Source organism: Perna viridis, chromosome 6 (assembly GCF_037379345.1).
Source record: "Perna viridis isolate PV_CMFRI_1.1 ecotype Kerala chromosome 6, ASM3737934v1, whole genome shotgun sequence".
NCBI lineage: Eukaryota > Metazoa > Mollusca > Bivalvia > Mytilida > Mytilidae > Perna > Perna viridis.
In genome coordinates, this window is record NC_142450.1 from 16,408,858 (window position 1) to 16,434,498 (window position 25,641).

At 33.8% G+C, this 25,641-nt stretch overlaps 2 protein-coding genes across 2 annotated transcripts in view; one reads left to right on the top strand and one right to left on the bottom strand.

Moving 5' to 3' along the window:
• Positions 1-1,905: 1,905 nt before the first annotated feature.
• Positions 1,906-11,010, bottom strand: LOC148613858 (myophilin-like). The gene is made up of 4 exons (XM_088587502.1): positions 10,940-11,010; positions 7,057-7,172; positions 4,701-4,905; positions 1,906-3,789 (listed from the first exon to the last, which is right to left on the bottom strand). The coding sequence occupies exons 1-4, from the start codon at positions 10,949-10,951 to the stop codon at positions 3,604-3,606; spliced, it is 519 nt and encodes a 172-aa protein (XP_088443628.1). The 5' UTR covers positions 10,952-11,010; the 3' UTR covers positions 1,906-3,603.
• A 159-nt stretch (positions 11,011-11,169) lies between these two features.
• The window catches only part of LOC148613859 (myophilin-like), a 30,191-nt gene continuing 15,719 nt past the window's right edge, over positions 11,170-25,641 (top strand). The window contains exon 1 of the mRNA XM_088587505.1: positions 11,170-11,432. Within this exon, the coding sequence (XP_088443631.1) occupies positions 11,379-11,432 (54 nt within the window). The 5' untranslated portion in view covers positions 11,170-11,378. The remainder of the gene's footprint in view (positions 11,433-25,641) is intronic.

Here is a 25,641-nt window from a genome sequence, read left to right on the forward strand (position 1 = left end):
GTTATATGATATTTGTTGATAAGACGTGTGTATAGTACTTTTTTATATTGTACAAATATATTCTTAGTTTAGGTTAATGGACGAGTAGATGGTCTACATATTAATCCTGGCCCCAAATTCCTAAAAGGTATATGCGTCAAAACAGGCCCGTCGGCAGGAATTTGTAGCGTGGTTTTCATTAGACTCGCGAAACGAGTCCGGCTCCTCGCACCTCGAGGTTCTATCGACTTTAATAGTCACCAATCAAAACTTCAACTTTAATAGTGCTTATTCGTTTTAAGGGGGGTTTATAACCCCAAGACCCCCCCTCCTCGCCTACGAGTGTGCATAACGTTTTGAAATAATCATATCAAAGCCTGCCTGTTGTGGTGTGAAAGATAAGCACGGCCGCAATTTGAAAGTTATTACTGTATCGTTTTGCGATAAATTCTATTCTGACTAGTTTATAAGAAAAACTTATTTTGATTTATAATAAATAAACAAATCTCACCATTATGGTATTGAATATTTTGGAACAATACCATAGACAATCATTTCATCTGCTTTTACTTAGTTGGAACTATATAGATAAATTCCATAAAATGCTTATGATGTCGGGAAGAAAAAAGTAATATGTGCGTCCTTCTTGCATGCACCCTAACGCGTTACCGCTCTCTTATATAATGTATGACGTCATTATTGTCTCTATGTATTAAAATGTTCTGCATCACCTTTCAGTCAAAAGGCATATGTTCACTTTCAAATAATTTGTAATTTGATATTTATTGTATGATGTCATTCTTCGGTATTCCATTAAATGTTTATAGACGTCGTTCTCACGTCTCACGTTAATATTCTTCTATATCGTCGACACGGCTTTTTAGGCTCCCTTTTTTGGCCTTTAATTCTAAAACGGTTGGGACTACAACCCCCAAAACAATACCAACCTTCCTTTCGTGGTTTGGAACTCAATTTGTCTGCGGACGACGACAGCGCCATACCAATATACGACCGCTTTTGCGATTTAAAGAGTTAACTGAACACACTTCATTTGTGCCAATAAGTATTGCTTAATATGCAGAACAGAAAGAAGTCTAATTTCGAAATTTCATTACAATTTAGCTTCCTCTGTATTTTATAGTACTAAACAAGTGTGCAAAATTTCAAAACAGTTTATTGATTCTCCGTAATCATCTGGAAACAAGTATCGGTATTAAAGAAGGATCAAAGAGAGTGTACGATCTTGGCTTAACTCGAAAAGTATTTTTTGGATTTAGCTGAAAATTGAACTAACCTGTATTTTATTGAACAAAACAATTGTTCAGAGTTTAAAACAAAACAATTCATTAATCCAATGTCAATTTATCATCTGGAAACCGTGGGGGAGTGCGACGACGACAGCGCCATACCAATATACGACCGCTTTTGCGATTTAAAGAGTTAACTGAACACACTTCATTTGTGCCAATAAGTATTGCTTAATATGCAGAACAGAAAGAAGCCTTTAGGTACCCTGCCTTAAGTTTTGAGAAAACTCAATGATTTTACATACTTTTGAATCAGTCTCGTATGCTATTTTGGGGATTGAAAACCAGTGATAAGATAAAATAAATTTAAAAAAAACATCAAATACTATTTGCATTGCCCAGAGTGTGAAAAAAAATCTGTGTCTGAATGTTTGTGCAGGCGGTGTTGCCATAGATGTTACAGCGGTACGAGTTCGAGTCCCGCGGAGGGAACGACCAAAAAATTTGCATCGCAAATTTGACAGTTCTAACATCGTTGGGAATTTTCCAGACCTTTCTATACGTTTACATATATATATCAATCATAAAAACATAACTTATAATTATAAATAACTACAGTTATCATTTGACAAAGGTAAATCTACGGACGTATTTTGAGGCGTAAATGATAGCACGGTCATGCGTGTACTAACAAAAGTGGTAATTTGTAATTTGGAACACCATATATATATATAAAATTTAAGACTACAATGGAAAACAATGCTATTCTAAATGGTACCCTACTGAACACAAATTTAGGAAAGACTAACCACTTTCAATAATTAAATACAATGTTCTGGCTACAAATTGCACAAATCCGGCGATTTTAAAACACTATGTCCCAGTCCAGCATCACCTCACAGTGTTAGAAAAATATTGCGTCGACCGTACCTGTACCTGTTGTTGCTGTCCGTCTGTTATCCCGTAAAACGGGCGGATCCAGAAACTTTGAAAAGGAGGGGTCCCAGCCGATGTACCTCAGAAACTAGAGGCTCACAGGAGCCTGAATCGCTCACCTGGTTGAATTTTATCTTTCAAGGACAATAAATTTAACAAGTTAACCAACAATTTTGACTTTGGTAGGACCTATCAAATGGATCATTTCAGCAATTGAAAGTTTCTTTCTATCTATCATATTTTTCAAGATATTGGCTGAAATTTAAAAAAAAAAAAAAACGTCATTTTTCCCCTTTCAAAGGCAATAACTCGTACAAGGAGTCGTCTAAAAACTTTTATGCCTGAAGACTTTTTGTAGTCCTAATAATAAAGATCATTGCAGCTATTGAAAGAATTTGGCTAACGGTTTTGGAGATATATGCAGAAAAACTACAGTCTGACCCCTATGTTCTATTTTTAGTAATGATAGCCATGTTTGTCGACGGATCAAAAATCCCCACATCAGTTCTAAGCAGGATACCCCTAGGAACATTCGTACCAAGTTTGGTTTCAATTTGTAAAGTAGTGTAAGAGGAGAAGATTTTTGAAAGAAATAACATTAAAAATAGAAAAAAAAACGCTGAAAAAGTGCAATAACTCCTACGGATTAAAACGAAAATTTGACCGCAGATAGATCTCAATATGCTGAACACTTGTATCCTGTCAGACTTTAGCTAAACATAACGGTTTTGGAGACATATGCGAAAAACTACTGTCTGACCCCTATGTCATATTTTCAGTAACAGCGGCCATATTTTTCAATGGATCAAAAATCCCCACATTAGTTCTATGCAGGATACCCCAAGGAATATTCATACCAAGTTTGGTTCCAATTGGTCGAGTAGTATCAGTGGAGAAGAGTTTTGAGAAATTGTTAACGACGACGACGACTACTACGACGACGGACGCCAAGTGATGGCAATAGCTCACCTGGCCGAAAGGGGGTGCTACGACAATATTTGCCTTTTTCTGTCAAATTTACATATGAAAATTTTCCAATAAAAAGGAAGGGTGCTGAGCCCCTGATCCTCCAACTGGATCCGCCACTGTATAATATACGATTGTACACTTTTCACTTTTCATTTTATTTTCTATTGATAAAACTAAACGTAAGACGCGCTGATTTACTTTTGTTTTGCCTTTTTCGTATTTCTTTGAATAGCTTAATTTTCTCTTTCAGGTTCGTTTTTCTGTAAAACATTTTAAATGAAAGTTGTTTTGGATATGGGTGGACGAACGGTAGAAGGAGTGACAGTTTTATGCCACGGACAGGAACAACATTTAGTAGAGTCGCAAGGTGACGAGAAGTATAATCTATCATATCAATATAAATGTCCAAGTGCAATGAATAAAAGTATACATGAAATGAATCTATAGAAGTCTATGCTTTAGTCTATCAAGTTTAGTCGTTGATCATTCTTTGCTTGCCCATATTGAGCCCGGCTTGACTAGCTCCTTTATTGCTTCCGTACTGAAGACTAACGACGTTTTTGCCTGCTGCTAATTGTTCTTCTGTAAAATCAACTTCATGCTTTTCAGCCATTTTTGGACCCAGCTGTGGGCCAGTATACTCCGGGTGAAGCTGTGTCTGAAATGAATACCGATCAAAATGCATTTCTAATTCGGAATTATAATCTTTGTTTGCCATAGATCGGGTTAGTCATGAAATTGAATTAAAAATGAAACGATCATATCTTGAAAAAAAAATATTGAAATAACGAATTCTAGGATCATGTTAGTTTATTGTCCTTTTTCTCTCTTAATTCCTAAACGGTCCAAGACATCAACTTCCAAACGATTATTCCCAGCATTCCTTTTGTGGTATGGAAACTTATTGTATATTTCATGATGATCTATACCTTTTACGCAAGTTACTGCCCAGACAATGTCTATGGGCGACGATGACGACAGCATGATATCATCTATATGTGGTCGTTTCATTATGTACAGATTATTATCAGACAGAGAACTGCGTCCAACTTGGTTATTGAGCGCTTTTGATTCCACGATTTTTTTCATTTCCGGTACTAACTAAACGGACAAAGAAGCTTATGAAAATATGATAGCACCGTTATGACGTATATCCTCGTCTTTAAAAATAATCAAGGAAACCAAGGTTATAGCGTTAATCAAAAGAATGTAATCCAGGGACAAAGTCCAGACATGGAAAACAGAGATACACATTAAAGAACATATAGTAATTAAAATCAAACATAAAAGTAACAAATGAGCAACTCGGACTCAGCTAAAAACTGGGTGCATGGCTAAAGACTCAAGTTCCGAACATGTCTTACATTCTAATCTCACTCTAGACGCTGCAGACAACTAATTAAGAATCGTGTTATGTCGGGAAAAAAGTTAATGTATAACTCGAATGTCAAACGGCATTTGATTTGAATAATGGCCAGTCTGCAGTGGTCAGTATACGTAGGAGAGAAATGGTATGTCTGTTGCTGCTTGAGGCTTGATTGAAAAAATGTAACCAAAAAGTACCCTTACCGTTCTACCTAAGGCGAATATACATTTTGTTACTCCAGGTATATTCTTTCTCTCCCATAGATCGACTGTTTGAAATACTTCCGTTACTGGTACCCCATAGGCTTTAGCTGCCTCTTGGAACCGTTCAATGTTCTGCATCAATGCAAATCCTCCTCCTTTCTTGTCGATCTTTTTGATACATCCTGGCATTAGTTTGTTCATTAAGCTGTGAAATAACAATGATCAGTCTACACAACAGAAATAATGAACAAATATGGTGAAATGCGACGAATGTATCAGCGTATAACTTAAATTAAATAAATAGTAAAACAGGGGAATATAGTTCACGAGAAATGCATGTGAATCGAGCTTCATGTGAAATTGATGTGGCGTTCACGTAGAATTTACTTATCACGAACTTCGTGTGAAAAGTTCACATGCTCGAAAAATTATATTTGTTAATTCAGTTGAAAATCATACGTTATAAATTTGCATGTGTCGCAAAGATAAACATGCCACGAGGAAAATTCTTTTATTCTATCCAAGCCTTACCTCGTGGAAGTGTATATTGCGCATGATCATTAACTTACCACAAACGGTTCTATTACCTCATCACAGTGTATCTTGTATTAATTTATTTAAATTATATCGTAGAAATCATACCGTATGTAGTGTCTAACAACTATAAATTTGTAATGGTAAACAACTTAAAGTTGTGTTGCTGTTATCCTTCGTTGTGAATTGGTGATTCTTACATGTAACAAAATTCGTGTATTTGATAAAAAAAAATCCCGTGAATCAGCGTTTCAGTGCTTTGATTTATCATCTGCAACACTACTTTGTCGCCCTCTACATGTAAATGTACTTTCTTGAAGTAGGGTGACATATCGTATCTATTATTATATAGACAGCAGTGATTTACCGAATGTTCCTTGTGTAAATTCGATATTATTCATTCTATGATTTCTTCCGCCAAACTTTATAAAACGTCACGACACGAATATCAATCCGCCGTTCCCAAAATTTAAAATCACTGTTGAAAATTGCAACGAGTAATGGCGGAAATATATGAAAAGGATAATCAATTGGTTATCGTGAATAACCAACAACAATCACGGGAACCAAGGTTATAGCGGTAATCAAAAGAATGTAATCCAGGGATAACGCTGGACCAGACATGGAAAAAAGACACACACAACAAAGAACACAAAGTACATGTAACTAAAATTATACATACAAAACAACAAAAGCAAATGAGCAACTCAGACTCCACTGGGAGCACGGGCCAGGTGCAGCGGTAGGGTAAGCGTCCTCAGCATTTCTAGAAACTCCCGCCGAATTGCTCATAAAAAGTCAAGTCCGAGGCAGACGAACGAGGAAAGGAAAACTATGCCCGGTTGAATAAATCAGTTATCATGGTGCAGATGGATATACGACCAAAATAAGACCACTTGTGTCAAGAATGCATTAAGATTTACTCGATCATGCGCGGAACAAGTTCCATGCACTCGTTATATAAATCTAGGCGGACTTCGGCACTTGTGATCATATTTTGGTTATTCACTCTTTCCAATTAATCATCCTTTTTGTTATTCAACATATAGTCTTATTCGATTTTTATTTGGAGGTCAGTTTCATGCTAACGAGCCCCGTGCAGGTCCGGGTGTTAAAAGAATAGGCCTGCAGCAGCGCTAAGCTTGTCGTAAAAGGCGACTAAATAGTGCTCAGAACCCTAGCCGGCGGTTAGGGCGCTCTGCCCACAGAGCAACTGGGATGTGTGCCCCAGGCGGTGGAATGGGGTACCCCTGGCGTGTTACATGCTGGGGTTGTCAGGCTATAATACGGAAAACCTGACCGAAAACCATAGTGGTGCACCGTGTTGGGAAAGATGACACGTTCCTCGCACGTTAAAGAACCCTACTGTGAGTAGGAACCATAAGGGTCAGCCACAGGAGGCTAAATCGCCCGACCCTACCCACCTCCCTATTTCCAGTGGCAATCAAAATTTGGCGACCTCATTGTCCTTGTGTCCCATCTCTTTTTCATTTCATTATCATTTCATGTTCATTTTATCATCAATTTCATGTTCATTGTCTGAATATAGCTGAAATATTGCTGCTCGGACATTAAACCCCAACAAACAAACAAACAAAAATCATGCTAACAAAAGAACGATGCTATTTCAAAGGATTTTTTTTTAGAAAATTCTGGAGGCAAATATGTTCTAAACACCCTCTTAGTGGTTGATCCCATCGATCGATTTTTTGTAGAATGTTTTAATGCTGTTGTTTGCAGCCGGTTGTTCTCCGTTAAATTTATATCTTATCAATGTTTTATCGCCATACATCTGTATCAAAACTATTGCTTTCTGTCTTACTTGCATAATACAATGCCATCTCGTAATACATCTTCATAAGGCTTTGATCTGTCGACCGGTTCCCCCAAATTGGCTTCAATCCAATCTAGTGCTTGCGTTTCCAATTCTTTGTCTCTCTGCAAAAGTAATAACAGATAATGTGAAATGCTGTAATGTATATATTATCTTAATAATAATTTAGTAATAATATGATCTTCTGGAAATTGGATGTGTTTTGATGGATAGTTATAGCTATATGCATTTTCATACTTTAAAGTGCAACCATTTGATTTCGATGAAATTGGATAATAATATTGGGTTTTGTGGGCTAAAAACAAGTAACTCAAGTTCCATGCGATGCAAAAAAAAGTATGCAAAATACAAACTCAAAACACTTATTTAGATTTCGGTAATATATATTGCAGTTAAAGCGCTTTTAAAACACCACAAAATTGAAATGTGCCGATCCTTAAAGGGTGAATTCAAGAGGTTCGGTCTTCCGCTTGCAATGTTGACAACAATTTTTAAAAGAAAAAAATGTACTCATTCATTGTAAAAAAATAAACTTGTATTATTTACCCATTACAAGGCAGATTTTCATTTTTTTTATTTCGGTTGCTGCTGAATTATAAGTAAAATTTTGCTCTTGCGCAGAAAAAAAATCTAACCCAACAAAAAATCAGGATAAAATTGAGTGGTGCCTCATTTATCTATGCAGAAATTGACCCATGTCGTTCCTTGTTCATTAAGAAAATTTTGTATTTATTCGTCATGCATGCAGAACAAAGCACAAGTGATTATTTATAAACAAGAACTATTTTCATATTATTTTTCCTTGACTAACATTACACTGGTTAATTATCCTTCAGGTCAAATCAGGTGCAAGAACTTCCAAACCACTAAGAGTACAAATTGTGCATCAACCCTTTGTTTTCTCGTTAAATCATATACAGTGAAATCCGTCTAAATCGAACCAAATTTGTTCAGTTTACAGTTTTCACTTTACCCAAAATACTCATAAGACATAAAAGAAGGACTGTACTTGTAAGCATTCACCCGAATACATGTAATTGCACCTTATAGTAATTGGCATGTCAACCACCATGTAGTACATGATATATATCATACGATCGTTCTTTACAACAGAAAATTATGCATTGTTTTGGCACCTATAGCTCGGAAGCAGCAGACTCATTTTTCTACAGGCTGTCGCTGGCTTACTTACACGCCATGCAGTGAAAATACTTTTTTTTTAAATATCACCATTTTATAAACATCATTCCGACGCGATCAGTATAGTTTCCCTTTTTACTCTTTGACCTTAAAGACACTTCTATGGAAACGCAAGTCACTTGCATGATTGCAATATTGTTTCCTGATTGGCCTTTCAAAAACTGATAACTTAGTGGCGTTCGAAAAAAAAATGCATCAAAAATTGAAATTGTGTGCCATGTGTTATTTTCTTAAATGGAATGTAGAAAATAATAAGTAAAAAGAACAAATTTTACTGCGTCGGCGCTCTTGTTTTTAAAAGATAGTATTTGTTTTGAGTACATGTATATTTTTACTTATTGTTTTTACATCTTCTGTACTGTTTTGACTACTGGTTTTACCGGATTTGACTGGTAGCGATTATTGTTGAAGTATACTGAAAGTAATGAATCGTAATTAATGGAAGCGGAATGTTTAGCGCGCTATAAAATCTGGTTTTGACCCACTTTTCATTTTGAAATGTCGAAACTAAGTCAGGACCATTGCGGTTGTTTTCAAACTTTCCAGTTTTGCCCTGTTATACGGACTTTCCTTTATGACTAATCCTTTTGACTTACATCCTAGATTTTATTTTTACCTTTATAGCAATACCGAGAGTTAGAACGAGGGAATTCTTAGAAAACAAATACGACATGAACGCCAAAAAAAACACAATTACACATGAAGAGCAAATCGGCTAACCTTGGTTAATAATCCTTCAGGTCTATCTGCTGCCAGAACTTCTAAATCGCTAATAGGTACAAATTCTGCATCCACCCTTTCTTTAATTTTATCATTAAATCATATACAGTGACGGCTGTCAAAACCGAACCAAATCTGTTCAGTTTACAAAGGATTCAGTTTACCCAAGTTTAAAATACATAAAAGAACTTCAATAAGTGACTGGTTCTGACAGGAGTTCAGTTTAGATAGATTTCACTGTACAAGCACTCATCCCTAATACATGTACATGTAACTGCACCTTAGTTATTGGGATGTCAACCACTTGTAGTACATGTTATATATCGTACGATCGTTGTTTACAACAGAAAATGATGCATTGTTTTGGCACCTATAGCAGACTCATTTTTTTTACGGGGGGTCGCTGACTTATTTGCACGCCATGCAGAAAAAATACCAATTGTTTTGCTTTAGATAGTATCATTTTATATACATTAAAGTGTATATTAAAAATAATGAATGTAATTAATGGAGGCGGCAGGTTTAGCGCACTATAAAACTGGTTTTGACCCACCTACATGTACATATACCTACTCTACACGTTGACGTACTCCCAAATAGTTAGAGTGGGGAAACGCTCTCGGACCCACGTGGGGTCTGGGAGTAGACCAGAGCGTCAACACTGCAGCCCAGCCGCTAGTAGGACATACTCTGACTGAGTTTTTCGGTCAGGTATCCCGAAGGCTGGGTTCCGCTACATTCTACAACTAACTGGCATTACTAGCAGAATCCCCGTAAGGGACGGTCGTGCGAGATCCGTAAGGATAGTCAAGACCGTAAAAATCCCCAATCTTCATAATCATGAATTTAGGACTGAAGGGAAGACTTAAATGGCAAACGATACATCCAAAATAAAATAAAATAAAATAAAATGCAAAAAATGAAATTCGCCACTGAATATCAGGAAACCCTGTCTATGAATGAAAGATTATGCATGACTAGCTGCGCGCATGCAATCTGTTGCCAATTTAATCTCTTATCTCATGAATATGACACAACCTTTCACAAAAGTTCTCGTTTAATCAGCAAGGATTTGTTTATTTGTTGTAGTAGCCATTTTGACAGCTGGTAAATAGCATTTGCTAATTTTACTCCCCCTACAATCAATGCTATTGACGCTTCATTTCACGGCGATATTTTCCATGGGATAATTGATTGAGCAGAAGATATGAGTTTTATCGGTGATTTATTGGTTCGACTCCAAAACTCATAGTTTTGATGCAGATGTTTTACGTCACAGGTATAGCTGGTGTCAGACAGAGTAATAGTTTACATCCATACGCCCTTTTTTCAACAGTTAGCATCATGTTTAAAACGTATATTCGATATTAATAAATGTTCCAAATTTTGGAAAAAACATTTTTTCACTCACCCATTGAATAAAATAAAAAAAATGAGTCTATATTCTCCTCATTTTTTAACAAGGCAGATTTTCAAATAAAAATATTGATTTCGGTTTCTAAAATAATCAAATAAATAAAATAGGAAGATTGGAAAAAAATATCTTTATCTGACATTGCCAAGATTCAAAATTCACAGGTAGACTAGCTCCGGAGTCCTGTCCTGTACATTGTTGGTGAAAAACTAGTAAGATTTGATATATAAATATTCTTAACATCTAAACAATATTTTACATTATGGACAGGTTAGTATCCTAGTTATTCAAATTACACACTTGGATAGCATCACCTTAGCGATCTTTAGAAATATGATTTTCAAGAAACAAAATGATATTACATCCGTTCTATTGGAGAATTTTCCTATGAGAAAAATAAAGAGTACCAAATATTTTGGTTGGTTTTTCAATTTTCGAAAATAGGACGAACTAGGGTAAGAAGTCGGCACCAGGCCTGAAATCTTCCATATTATAAGAGGTTAAATATTAATTGTAATAATGATAAAATAAACATACCTTTGGTGGCATTTTGATGATTTATTATAAACAGTGTGTATCCAGTCTAAATTGTATATATTTTGCAAGGTGATTGTGAAAGGCGTTTGCGTAAATAATCATTTTGTGGAATAGTCCATTGATATTTATAGGGGAGGAAGTGGTGTGCACGCGAGTTAATGATTTAACGGTAATTTTAACGAATAATTAGTTCAAGGGGTACGTCTGTATTCTACTATGGTAACATATGTATAGTTCAATATTCTAGAACATAGTTACAGTATTCTGCCGAGTATTAAATTCGTCTAGCCATGGGTCGCTCACGGGACCGATGACCCCATTTGTCAACATTTTAAGCGTTAAGGTGACACAACGATCACTGTCGTTTAGAAGCATTTTCCCACGGTTTTGATACTTGGTTTGTTGCACGACGAAATTTTTATTTTTGTGATTTAAGATAATGGCACAATACAGAGCAACAAAATCAGGATTAGCCAGAGAGGCGCAAGAAAAGGTATGACTCTGGCTTATTGACACGTTTGCAGTTAACACAGTGACTTTGTTTTGATTAATCTCCGGCCAAAAAGTAAAACCGGTTATGATGATTGTTAAAAAAAATTATGGTCACACACTGATGACGCTTAGTTTTACTTTACATCTACATATGCACGTTGAATGGTCACTCGTGACCATTAATGACCCCCGGTGTGTCTGAGAAATATTTTAATGACCAAATCGGACCTAATAATATGGGGTAAGCACTGCCTAAATAAGCGAGCAGAGCACTGTGAGCTTTATTAATTATGCATGTACCGTCTATGCTAGACTCGTAAAAATAATAAAGGGCAAAGGGGGGAGTCGGGGGTCGACCCAATGAAAATGTTTGCTTTGCAAGTGCAATATTTTTATTTATAGTTTAGCAGCAAGCAAAATCAATATTTCTATTTGAAAATCTGTCTTGTTAATTAATGGGGGGTATTTTTTCAATGAATGAACAACTTGAACAATGTTTTTCCCCAAAATACCAACCCCATGAGCATACCCCCTTTACCCTCGCTCTCAAAATGGTCAATAACTTTATGGCACTTTGCAATATTTTACATTTTTTATTCATTGAGGGCATCTCTAGCAACATCATTTTCAGTTTTGACCTGTCAGATCAATATGTACAGATACCGGAAATAGTACAGTTCTCCACAAATGTTGGGAATATTTTACACATATTGTGACGTAAACAAAATTCAGACGACAGCTGCAAATTCCAAAGAAGAGAATGATTGCCTTTCCTATCTTAGAAAATCTATGCTTCGATTTTGATAATATAATCGGAGTTCTATTTTTTTAAGGCAGGTTAGGTGCTTGATAACAGCAACAATGGAACAGCGGAGATACACGTACATACATGTACATCCACATGTTTCCCGAAGTTTTTATAAACATAACAATTAACATTCACTTCTTAAAATAACTAAAACAAATTAGAAAAAGACTTGAAAACTATCAGAAAAGATGAATTTATTTTTACTGAAACGTAATCTTAACATATATTTTTTTATTTGTTTGATTGAAGGAAATGACGAATTTTCTCCGTAAGGACTGTCACTTTTTGTTACTTCTGGGACATGACTTTTTTTTCGTTAGTATATTGGGGAATCTTATGGGAATTTTAGAAAGTACACGTAATAACGGTAGAGCTCACACCGCTTCGTGGTGCTTGCTATAATTAAAGAAGTATTTGTACATGTAATGTTAATTAGCCAGTATATTGATAAAATTATCATGCAGTGGAAGACAAGATTCTCTGTTCTTTCTACTTTTTAATTAAACTACTTTTTCCCCTTTTGATGAAGATAACTGAAATAAATTGTGGCAGATGCCAAGAAGCATGGAAATGGGAAACTGAAGATTTTATTAAATTATCTTTTGAAACAAAAAAGTTGTGATGGGTTAATTTAAAAATTATGAATTTAATTTTGAATTACTTTCATTTTCATAAAAATCAGGTAGGTAGCTTGTTTAGAATTCCTCTTTTTTGTTTGTATTGGTAGAAAGAAAAATGCTGTAAGAACATGAAGCTACATGTATGATATAGTAGAATGGCAAATTGAAGGTTTTATTTCAATATTTGCAATATTTTTTTACTTATGATTATATAATGTCAAGTTGTCATTGTAGATAAAGTAAGTTAGAGATCTCATTCCCCATCACCTGTTAATGTGAGATTTCAGTAACATTTAGTACATGTACTTTGCAAATCTCTGTAATTACAGATCTGTTACCGAATACAAATGCACATGTGTATAAACAAAAGTCTTAGAAAAACTGCATAAAATAGAATAAAAGTATACAAAAGAAAAGATGTGTCCATTTACTTTTCAATCATCTGGTCTTAATTGTCTGGTCTAGACCACATTCTGGCTTCCATGGCAGTACAAGGAAACGGGTCTTAGCTACTTAAGTTGTTAAAGAATTCCAAACTGGAACTGTTCTCACTAAAGGAAAATGTATATCAGTGTGTTGGTCCTGGAGTGGTATTGAAGGTACATCTACATGTACATGTACTTCTTGGAATATGCTGATCTACATGTAGTTCTGCATGTAGCTGTTGATGGTGTTAGGATTTGGTCACATTTGATGTCAGACACCCAATAGAACTTGAAATCTTACCTTTGGGTGTATGAGATTTCATTGTCTTGCAGTCTCTGAGTGGTCTTACATTTGTTCATTGTATAATGATGTAGGTGAAAACAAAAACATTTTTGAAGACACATATCCCTGATACAAATGAAAGTCTTTGGACTGCTTGGTATAATCAATTTCCTACATCTATTTTGCTTTCATTGGGAAGGGGACAATTGATATTTTGGAATAATTACTTTTTTATTTGTAGGCCGCTAACACACACATGTACATTTTGTACATTTGTACATGTGCATTGCATCTTGGTACCGTATAAACTGACCCAAAAAAGTTCTGAATTCTCAAATCCGAAATTCCTGTTTATGATAGAGCATCAAAAATGAGACATTGCCAAGGAAAGCATTACATGATTTTACACCATGACAATGTCTGCGAAAAGAATGAGGGTCTCCTGAATGATTTAAGTGTTATAAGCTACATGTAGTAAAAAGCTTCTATATGTAAATGAACTAAATTAGGCATGCTGGAAGAATAAATATCAACCACTCTTTCATTCTACTGAATTCTGACTTGATTTTCTTGGACGGTGCTATTACTGTTTACCCTTCCATCATATGATATTTCATGTTATACAATGTATATATACAAATGTATATGTTACATGAGAGTTTCCTCTTGTTCATTGAAGACCCATGGGTGGCTTTGGGCTGGCATTTTCATCTCAGTGGGGTTGTTGTCTCTTTGACATATACACCATACATATTCTTGTTGTATATAGATAATTTAATCATACTCAATGATAGATTTAATTTCAGAATCAACTATCAACAACTCTCCTTGGTTTCCTATATCATTTAAAGACTTATTATCACAATGAATAAACACCATGAATTAGTGTCATATTTCCTATAAAAATTTCCTGCATACCAATAACATGAAATACTTCAGTTGTAAACAAAATGATTGTATTAAGAAAATAAGGTTGACCTACTTTGATATTTTTAATTATAAGAGATAAGATAAATAGATAAATTTCCCTTCAGTTATGTCATACATGTATGGTAGATGTCAATAATTTTCAGGAAGCAAGGTTGCTACATGTATATTGCCTAATGTGTATTTGTGCAATTTTGCTCTTATGTTCTTCCTTCACTGCATGTATATGTACAGTTGGCATATACATGTACAATGTACATGTACATTTGTAGAGATTACATTGTACTACATGTAAATGTACATGTGCATCCCAAAATTTGATTTTAACAATAATTTTATGTTAGAGAGTAATGAATACATGTTTGCTGTGGTACATGTGCATGCTTATACATGTGTATATACATGTACATTTTGTACATATACATATACAAAAAATGTTTAGTATATGACCCAAAATGCATTAACTGCATGCACTTGCCAAGTTGAAATTCAGTTTTGCTATTTGAAATTATTTCTTCTTGCTAAAATGTTCTTGCCAAATTCTTGTACAATGTTTTATAAGTTCTGTTCAGAAATAGCCAAGAACCTTAGATTAGTTGAACGTTAATTTTAGTACTTGCATTATTTAACTCAGGGCCTAATCTAAAATTTTCCATATTTGTGCTCTCTTCTCCCGTTTGTCTTTGATATTGCAGTTTTTGATAATAGATTGCATATACATGTACTTGTATAGAAAAACATGTCAATATTGTTATTTTTCAAACATAATTTACTAAAACTTCTTGCCATCAATGATTAGAAAAGGTCCAGTTGTAATAACTAGTGGCAATAAAAGTCTTAAAGTAATTTCAGCCACTGAGAATTGTGCTATTTAAGCATGAGTGAGTCAGTTATATTGATCTATAAAACCATATTAATCCCAGATTATAAAACTTGATAATGCATTTACAGTGTGTAACTGACCCTTCCACTTTCCTTCAGTGACTTTTTGAACTCTCGCTACAGCTTGGTTGAAGTGGCTGCTGTTCAAATTCCTCATTCATGTACAGATGTTAAAATCAGTAGATAGCAATGAGATTTTACTATTCACATACATGTGTTTCTAAGTTTAATCACTATTACTTCATTGCATTCAACTATTAATGCTTAATGAGATACTATATCTCTTGCTACATTCTTTAGATTATTTCAGCCTTGAAAATGTGGAAAATTATTTGGGGGCAAGAAAGGGAAATTTGTTCTGTTAGATAAATTGAAGAAAATGTTTACAAATTAAAAACTTATGGTTGTGTGTGAAACTCAAACCTATTTGATTTACCAATAATTTCTAAGAAACAAATCAAAACTTTAGTAAAGAAGCAAGGAGCAATTTGCATACTTATATTTTACCCCAGCTGCCGTGTAAGTAAAATACATATTCATTTCCTCTAAATACATATTAAATCTGCTAATTCACTGTGTTTCATGTGGTTTACATTTCACACGCCTACAAGTTCATGTCCTTATTACTTGAAATTTAAGCTCCCAATTTTTTTTTGGTCTACATGTGAAATAGAAGTACATGTACAACTTTGTAACTCTTAAGTTCAAGGGTTTGAATAGTACATGTAACATGGAAAAATTTTGTATTCCAGTAGTAATTGTACTACATTTGGTACATGTACATGTACAAGCAATGTAAACTAGTGCATATGGTGTACATTTACTCTAGAATACACATTTTGTTTCTACTTTTTATCTTTTTCACCATCAAACTATAGTGTCAAGGATTTTGTTACATGTACATGTATTATGGCAGATATAAAAATGAGGGCTTTCATACAGTTTTGATATAATGGTGTAAAAATATCCATAGAATGGTTTCCAGTGGGATTCAGGAGATAAATTCCACAATTTTCATATTTTTGCATTAAATTTTGTGATTATTTTTTTTTTATAAAATAAGAAGGTACAAATGTAATGTAGCATATGTAAGATTTTTGGGCTCTGCCATGGGAAATTAATCCAATGCAGTTAAAAGCTTTCTTAAGAGAAGTTTATTTATTTCAATCAATTAAATTACAGGTAGTTCAGTCATTTATTTCATGTCAACATATTTTACCCAAGTATCTAAGAGTTAAAGGAGAACTCTGTCTTTCTTTATCAGTGTTCCTTTGAAAGACCTGAAAAGGGATTGATGTTAGGTATTTAATTATTTTTGGCCTGTAGGGGGTCACAATGGGACACAAACATTTGTAAGTGACCATGGGAAATTTTGATTTGGAGAGTGATTCATTAAACGAAAACACTTGCCAATTTTCAAGATTTTCTTTATTTTGAAATACATGTATTAAAACAGGTGATTCATACAATTTGCATGTGGAATAATATGTACTTTATTTTATAATACATACGCATGTACAATGTCCTTACCAGCTTAAGATTTTCTGCTTCTGAGAAAAGTCATAAGATTTCATCTCAAAAGAAATAAATTGAAAATCTGTTTGAATATGTCTATTTTTCAGTCTGATGTGATTTGTTGTGGTGGGTGTGATGGTTGGATGAGTCTATGTATTTGTAATGTAAATGTGTGGCATTGCCCTTGTTTCCAGTTTTGAGTCTACCCGTCTGCAGGGTCATACCCCCATAATGATATTTTAACCCCCTGTTGCTATAAATTAACCCCCTGTTATGATATATTAACCCCATGCTGTGATATACTAACCCCCTGTTATTATTATATTTTAACCCCCGCTAGGGAGGGTTACAATATCGTACAGGGTTGGGGTATGTTAAAATAACTCTCAGGTCAATATTTCATATGATCTATTGACCCCAAGGTTAAGACATATGATATTTTTACCCTGGGGTAAATTTTTCCTGGAGATCAAAATATCATATTATCTTGGTATATCCAACATGGAACTGTATATTAAACAAACAGGCAAACTAATGTATACACTTTTAAACCTTATGTACATGTACAGGTATATCATAAACTACATTTTTGTACAGATACATGTACATGTACAATATGTTAATATGTTGATCTGTAATACATGTACCATAGAAGTCTGTGGAAGTCCTGCAGGGGGTGGGGGGAGGGCTTCTGAGGTTAGACACAGTTTGTTAATTGTGTGCTAAATTTGGGAAAAAGCGATTAAATGTTATAGCAGATGAATCCCGTCTTTACTTAAAACTTTCTGGATCAGAACACCACCCCTTTGAGTTTATTTGTAGTAGTTTTCTTTTGAACAAATATTCATTCTGCAAACTTTGCATTAAAAAGTGGAAAGCCAGACATGCATTTGTAGATTTTATTGTAGGATAATGGAAAAAAAGGCTTACACCTTGATTAAATTTTGATATTTCTAACTTTCAAGACCAAATATGAAAAGCCTTAAGATTTCTTGATATTCTATAGGTTTTACACAGGATTATAAGCATTTAAATTATTTATCTGATCATAGAAAATATTTATCTGTTGTCAAAATCTCAAAAGAAATGTCAGGCAGTCTGGCAAAACTTATACCATTAATAATTTTGCATTGTTTATATATAAAGATCGTCTTTTAAGATTAACCTCAGCTTCTTTTAAAAGGTTGAATTTGAAAAGCTTGATGTTTGTTCAGATTATTCTGTAAATATTTGAATTACAAAGGTTGGTTTAAAAAGGTAACATTGCATGAAGGGCACACAAATGAAATTGTAAATAGGGTGGTTAAAAAAGATAATACTTTAAGGCCACATCAAGAATAATGCTATAGATTTTTGAATTATAAAGTATGAACACTGCGTTGAGGCCGCATTAATATAACTCTTTAATTTTTTTTCACTTACATGTACTTGTTCATGTATTATTGTATTTCACCAAATTAATAAAGATTTTTGATAGTGATCCCAGCAGTTTTTATAAAAAAAAATATTTATGTCAAAATTGAATCATATATGTTGTACGCTGTATGTATATTGCGATGAAACCTGTCTAAACCAAACCCTAAATAATCTGAAAACCTGTCTAAACCTAAACCAGACCTTGAATAATCCAAAAACCTGTGTAAACCAAACCGAATAAATTGAAAACCAGTCTGAACCAAACCCAGAATAATCAGAAAACCTGTCTAAAGCAAACCACAAATGAACTGAAAACCTGTCCAAACCAAACCCTGAATAATTTGTAAACCTGTCTAAACCAACCCTGAATAAACTGTTAACCTGTCCAAAGAAAGAACTGTCTAAACCCAACCCAGAATGAGCCAAAAACCTGTGTAAAATAGACTTTTTAAGTCCTTTCATATCAATTTAAATATGTTTTAAATCTTGATAAACCAAACACCTGTCTAAACCAACCCAATTTAAAAGTCCTAAAGGAGTTTGGTTTAGGCAGGTTTCACTGTATATAAATAAATAGATTTTATTCAAAAAAAGGATGCCTGGGGATGAGAATCAAAAAAAATGTTTGCATTGGCCTACAATGCAACAATGAACAATGCTACATTTAGTTACAGTATGCTGCTAACCTCTCAACAATGTTTATGTCTGCATTGTATGCAGTCTTTCTTGAAGTTACATCTTTTTTATTTTGAATCCTGCATTCTGCATCCAAACAATTATATAATTTTAAAGTTTTGTGTGCTCAAAATAAATAAGTAATGTAATCAACTGCACGCAGTGCAATTTGATTTTTTATTCCAAAACCTATGCATAAATATATCTGTTTTTGCATTTGATGAAACAGCGGTGTATGTAAAATCAATTAACTGCATACATTTAGCTATAAAGAAATTTATGCATTTGATGTGTTCAATCTGGTTGTGTCTGCACAAGTTCTGTTCAACTGAAAACCCTGTCCAATTTGCCAGACCTGTAACGGTAGTTAAGGACATTTTATAAATCTTTACACAGCAGGTCAGGGGTTTGGGAAGGCAAGCAGCCATGGTACATTTACTCCTTCTGTCTGAAAATTCAATGGCCCCTTTCATCTAAAAAAATTTTGTTTTTTGAACAAATGACCCCTTCAAATTTGATATACATGTATCTTCAAAAAATCATGAAAAAAATTCCTTACCAACCACTTCATCTTTATAAAAGAGGTCTGATTTATAAACGGGATGTTCCAGGGACCTGAGGCTATGATTTACCTGTTTTTGTCCAAATTTTTCACATGATAAAATTTTCCAACAAAAGGGAATTCCAAACCCAAGAACCCTCCCTCTTCATCTGATTTTGCTCAAAATGACTTAGAAATTGCTGTGTAGCATTTAAAGTTGTGGCGGGGATATTGCAACACCAATGTACATACATGTACATATATGACTCATAAAAATGCTCTAAGCATCCATTTACTCCCTTGTGGACTTAATGCCAATTAGGCCTGTGATACATGTACATGTACACATACATGCTTCAAACCCAGGACATGTTATCTTCTACTGGGGTCCAAAATCAGGATTTGTTATTTAATGATTTCTGATGTACATTGTACATGTAGTATATGTATATTTTTTCTTCATATATTGTTCTGGCATGACAGATCTTAAAAGATTTCACAGACATATGAAATCCTTGTTTTTCTTAAATCCTTTACATAATTCAGGGTAGGAAACTCACTGAAATTCTAGCCAGTCCTGAATACAATTTTTCAATATGTTTACTATACGGCTTTATAGGTTTTTGCTAAAATTAGCCAGCCCTGCCCTAGCGGGCAGGCTACTCTTTCTAACTCTGGACATAATACTTGTATTTATACATGTATATGAATATGAAGTGGCATCATAGTCTACATTGTATGGAGACTTAAGGAGTGCATTTATTGACTTGAGTGAATTTATTACATAGAGGTTGTCTGGCAAGCTATTTTCAGACTGGGTGCGGGGGTATGGAAGAACAGATAACAACCTCTTACCTTGTTAGAGTACATGTATGGAGAGTTCAAGGTTCAAGAGAGTCATACAAATTTTACACAATTAATTTTAAAAATATTTTAGGACATGTTTGTTTGATGTTAGACAAATTTTAAAGCTATGCTATGCACTTCGTTCCCCCAATTAAACTACTTTTTGTACATGTATGGCATTTTATGTACAATTTGTATGTTTATACATGTGTACATACTGCTCTGTTTTCTGGCACCACCTCTATTTTTATTTCGATTTACTATGGTCATTGTATCGTTGTTGTAACTTATGGGATCAGCTAGCCTATAATTTGCATTGCTACGCTGCATGAACATGTGTGCCAAATTTATGGATGTTAACTGTCAGTCTCTGTAAGAATCAGGCAGTGGGTGAAACATGCTATAAAAAAGAACCCACCAATTGACAATTTGCACCATTAAAATTAAAGAATAAAGACATGATTTTCCAAATTAGTTTCGTGAATTGAGTAATAATTTTAATGAAATGCACTGAAAATGAACATTTCAGGGGCAGATAACTCTATGAAAAACCTAAATTTTCTAACATTCTATTGGAAAAATTTCTGAGCAAATCCAGTGATGCAGAGATAAAAAAGTGTGTTTTTCAAATACAGAAAGCAACCTTGAGTGAAATTGTATTGTAAGGTTGGTAGGTTTTTGACATGCATATTTGATTTTTCCCATTTTGCCTGATGCTTACAAAAACTTACACTTAATCACTATTTAATTTAATACTTCAACGTACATGATATACCGGTAAGTACTCTTGTAAGGGTAGAATAAGGCAGGGGCATGACGGGTATGCACCTTCCTTAAAACTTGCAAATCATGGGTTGAAAAAGAACAAATATGTGGAAAGCAATGTACAAACTGATTTTAGTATTGCATTTAAAAGATGTAACAAAAAACATGTTACACGTTTTATATTTTTTTCTTTGTTTAATTGGGCAAATGAAAATTAATTCCTCTCAGAAGTATTTTTGTCATGCTTTGTCCAGTATTGAACTGCACTCCCTTTAAACTGAAATCTGTCATCTGCCCTACCTTAAATTATAAAAACAAACTTCAGTTTTGTAGTTCATTTCAGCCTACTTTGTAGTTTGTTTACAATATCTAATCCCCAAAGTCTCAGGTTAAGTTTATAAAATAGACGACTTATCCTTTTAAATACCGTGATGTATAATTTTACATGATTTGTAACTAGTGAAATCGAACCTTTTGTTAAAGAGAAAAGCCCAAAGAAAATATTTACTCGGTCGTAGTCGTCATTTGATCTTAGGCTAAGAACAAAAAATACCTGTGTTTTGGTTAAAGGGGAAGACCATGTTATTGTGCAAGTCATAAATATCGAAACTAATCTGTTAAATATTTATGAAAATTAAATTGAAACAAAATAATTTCCTTTTGTTAATTAATTAATCGAGATTTATAATTAGGAAATTTTAATTTTCCGCGCCTATATGCACCACCATGATCGGTTGAACTGTAACGTCACGAAGTCGGTTTGTAAAGTGAAAGTAAATAGGTAATTGATTACGATGTCCGAAAAAAAAAGAAAAAAAAAAGATAGTCGAAGCAGTAAAATTTGTTCTTTTTGCTTATAATTTTCTACATTTCAGTCAGGAAATAACACATGGGGTGCAATTTTAGTTTTAGAAGCAGTTTTTTTTAATGTCGCTAAGTCATCAGTATTTTGGCCAATTGGAAAACAGAATGTGATCAGGTGACTTGTGTTTCCATGAAAGAGCATCTTTCAGGTCTAAAGGTAAAAAGCAAAACTATACCAAATGCATCAGAAAAATGAAGGTTGGTTAGTTGGCAGAACTTTTTATTTTTTTGAAAGTTTTTGATTTGGCTGGTTAAATTGATTTAGAGACACGTTCTGAAATAATAGTGCTTGTCTAGAGTTGCCAACACTGTATATGCCCTTGAAAGCAGCGACATAGCTATTTGAACTTGAAATTGGAAGATGCCCTATTCAAATACATTTGACATTGGCCACAATATTTGTCTGTGCTTTATTTTTATCACATTGTACATTAGATAAAATTGAAGATGAAGTTCATTTTGTTATAGAATTTACTCTATGAAAATAATATGATTTTAGGCTATTCCTATAAAGGATAGAGCTCATTCTTTGTTTACAGTGCACCCACATGTTGCTATTTGGTGAAGAGAATGTTTGAGACTTTCTTCTGGTAAAGCTTAATACACAGCTTATAATTTCCAAATTATTATTAAAAAAATAAATAAATATAATATTACAAAGTCACCCAATTTTAGAACATATCGCAACTTCGCTTTAATTTGTACTATTTTGGACTCACTTGAAGTTTGCCTATCTTAGCCGATTGGCTAACTGTTGCATTACACAACAAATTTCAAAAGCTTTATTTAAATTCAGTACTTATAAAACACTACAACACGTGTTCTAATGTGCTTTTAAAATGATGCAATATACATTTAGTTCTAAAATGTCAAGTATATTTTTTAAAAAAGGAATACTTAGTACACTTGTTATGCTAATAATGTACAAATGTACAATGTGAACAGATGTGAAATGAATAAAACATGAATGTATATTATCAATGATCATCCTTGCATAGTCTTCCGTAAATCGATCCAAAATCTTTAGGTTTCAGCTCACTAAAGTTTGTGACATTTTTTTAATTCTGAACCAAGTCCATACACAAATCTATGGTGAAAGGGAGAAAATCACCAGTTGATTTTGAGTTAAATTAATATTAGAGAATTGAATTCACCTGACAGATGTTGAAAGCAAGCCAAAATCAGTGGCATAGAATATTTGAGGATTAGTGACTTTGAAGACTTCAGTCTTTGATTTTTTTTTTTTATGCCTTATACAGAATCTGCTGTATTTTTAATTGATTTGGTCATTTCACAGTGGTTAATTTTCAAACTATTATCCTGTTTCAAAGAAGGGTGTGTGTTATTAAAAACAGACAAACCTATATTAGTGACCAAATGTGTCCAGCAGTACCCTGTCTTAAAACACCATGAATAAAATATCCCTGTATAGTGCATTCTATAAAAAATTAATTTGTAATAAAAAACACCTGTCTTAAATGTAAAGGGTCTTGACTTAGGTCTCCATGGTAATATGTCACTTAAGACAGGTAGGCTGCATTGCTGCTCAGACGTTAAACCCCAACAAACAAACAAACAAACAGGTAGGCTGCATATATGGTCACTTGATGGGATGGTTGAGATTGTACATGTACATGTATGCCCGCTGCCTATACTGTACAAGTGTCAGAGGTACAAAAATGTACATGTACAATGTATGTGTATAGAGAACTGGATCCTGATTTTTATCTGGTAGCGAATTTACGAGGAAAGGGGGAATAGCACAGGGGTTGACACCCTACTTTTATTGGAAAATTTGTCTTTTCCATGTGTAAAATTGACAAAAAATGTGAAATAATGTCCTAGTAACCCCCATTTTTTTTCTGAGGAGCCCTAGCTGGCACCCCTCATTTTCAAAATGTCTGGATCCACCCCTGTTATTTCCCCCTGCTTTGCAGAAAGTATGTATTGTTCATGGTGTCTGTCTGTTTGTTTGTCTCTCTACAGTTTCTTTGCAACTTCTTATCACATCCACTTCATATTTTGACAGATGCTTTATGTAAGTAACGTATGCCATATCTTGGTATTGGATTTTTTTTTTGTTTATTATACACCTGTTTCGAGACGGGCTCGGCACATATGTCGCATTAAATAGTGACATAAATGGCCAGCTTGTGGTAAAACAAAGATAAAATGGATTGTCCATGATTTATTTTGATTCTAATAGGACTACATGTAGTTTCTTCATATTCTTTAACAGGCACAGCCTATGAGTTGCATGAAATGTTGGTCATGTGTTTATCACTTTTTTACCATGGCTGTGGTCTAAAGAGCCTTTGAAGCACCTAATATTAGAATAATGAATTAGATTGTTCATAACAATACATTATAGCTCTTGATTTTTTTCTCTCCTGGAAAAGGAGTGGTAAAATTGAAATAATCACACTCCTATGAAATTTGGAAAACTGAATGATTTTGTATAATCAATGACAAAACAGGGTACATGTAGTTAAGAATTTTGAATACAAACATTGGAGATATTTAAGTGCATAGGTGTGATATTTGTATGTTTAAAAGTACAAGCAAGAATTTTGTACATGTACATGTATATGTTACATGTACCTGCATATTTGTTTATTAGGAGTGGCATTATAGACACATGTTAGACTTGGAAGTCTCAGACAAAAATGATTTCACATCAAGTCGAGCATAGATGACTGTAAGACACCTGAAATTGACTAAATTGTAAAAAGTTTCATGTACATGTAAAAATCACAAAAATTCAGACGTGTAACATGAACTGATTGTCTGTATTTTCTACAAATTTTGACTGTAAATTACACTCTACAGATTGTGAGATTACAATCGGTAATACTGATGATGTAGCTCCTAAATTAAAAATGAAATTATTCACAATCATTTTTATAAAATACAACCAAAATATTATTTCTCATAATCTTTTTAAAGTACATGTACAATGTACCATAAACAGTTCTGTGAGTGTCTTGTTTTATTTACCGGTATGTAAATTTAATGAGTAGCTACATATGTATTATGAAATTCATGTGGTCCACATTTGCCCATATCATATCATACATGTATTTACTGGTAAGACCTGGCGAAAGGGCAGAAACTATAAAAGTTATTTGAAGTGTACAATGTATTTCATCGTAGATTCTTTAATATTTAGTGTGTTACTCTATTCTCATTAATTTCCTAAGATCCATACATGTACATGTATCTGCTTGTGAAATATTAACATAAAATGAATTGTTGTAGATTCTTATTTTATGATGAATTTTTCATGTACATGTGAATTATTATACGTGAAGCTTTATTTTCACAAGTTTCACATGATATAATATATTTCTCTGTGAAAAATACAAATGTTAATGTATGCATTACATGCTGAAGGTATACATGTACATACATATACTCCATGCCCATTTTTTTTATCCTTAAGTCATCTTAAACAAATTTTTTAGAGATATATATCTCTGCTTCTATCTTTCTCTCACAACCCTAGCTTGCACACCTTATATCATCCTTCAAGGAATTTTGAATCATTTCAGGACTATCAGAATTTAACAATATTACAGATATCATATATCCATGATAAAAAATTTCCTCAGCTGTCACTCAATTTTTTATGGCTTTTTGAACA

What these genes read in the sequence shown, in the direction of transcription:
- LOC148613858 (XM_088587502.1), bottom strand. An exon ending in GATGGCATTGTATTATGCAA is followed by an intron (nt 4,906 to 7,056) that starts GTAAGACAGAAA and finishes GTTATTTCACAG; the next exon opens with CTTAATGAACAAACTAATGC. An exon ending in TATTCGCCTTAGGTAGAACG is followed by an intron (nt 3,790 to 4,700) that starts GTAAGGGTACTT and finishes TATTCATTTCAG; the next exon opens with ACACAGCTTCACCCGGAGTA.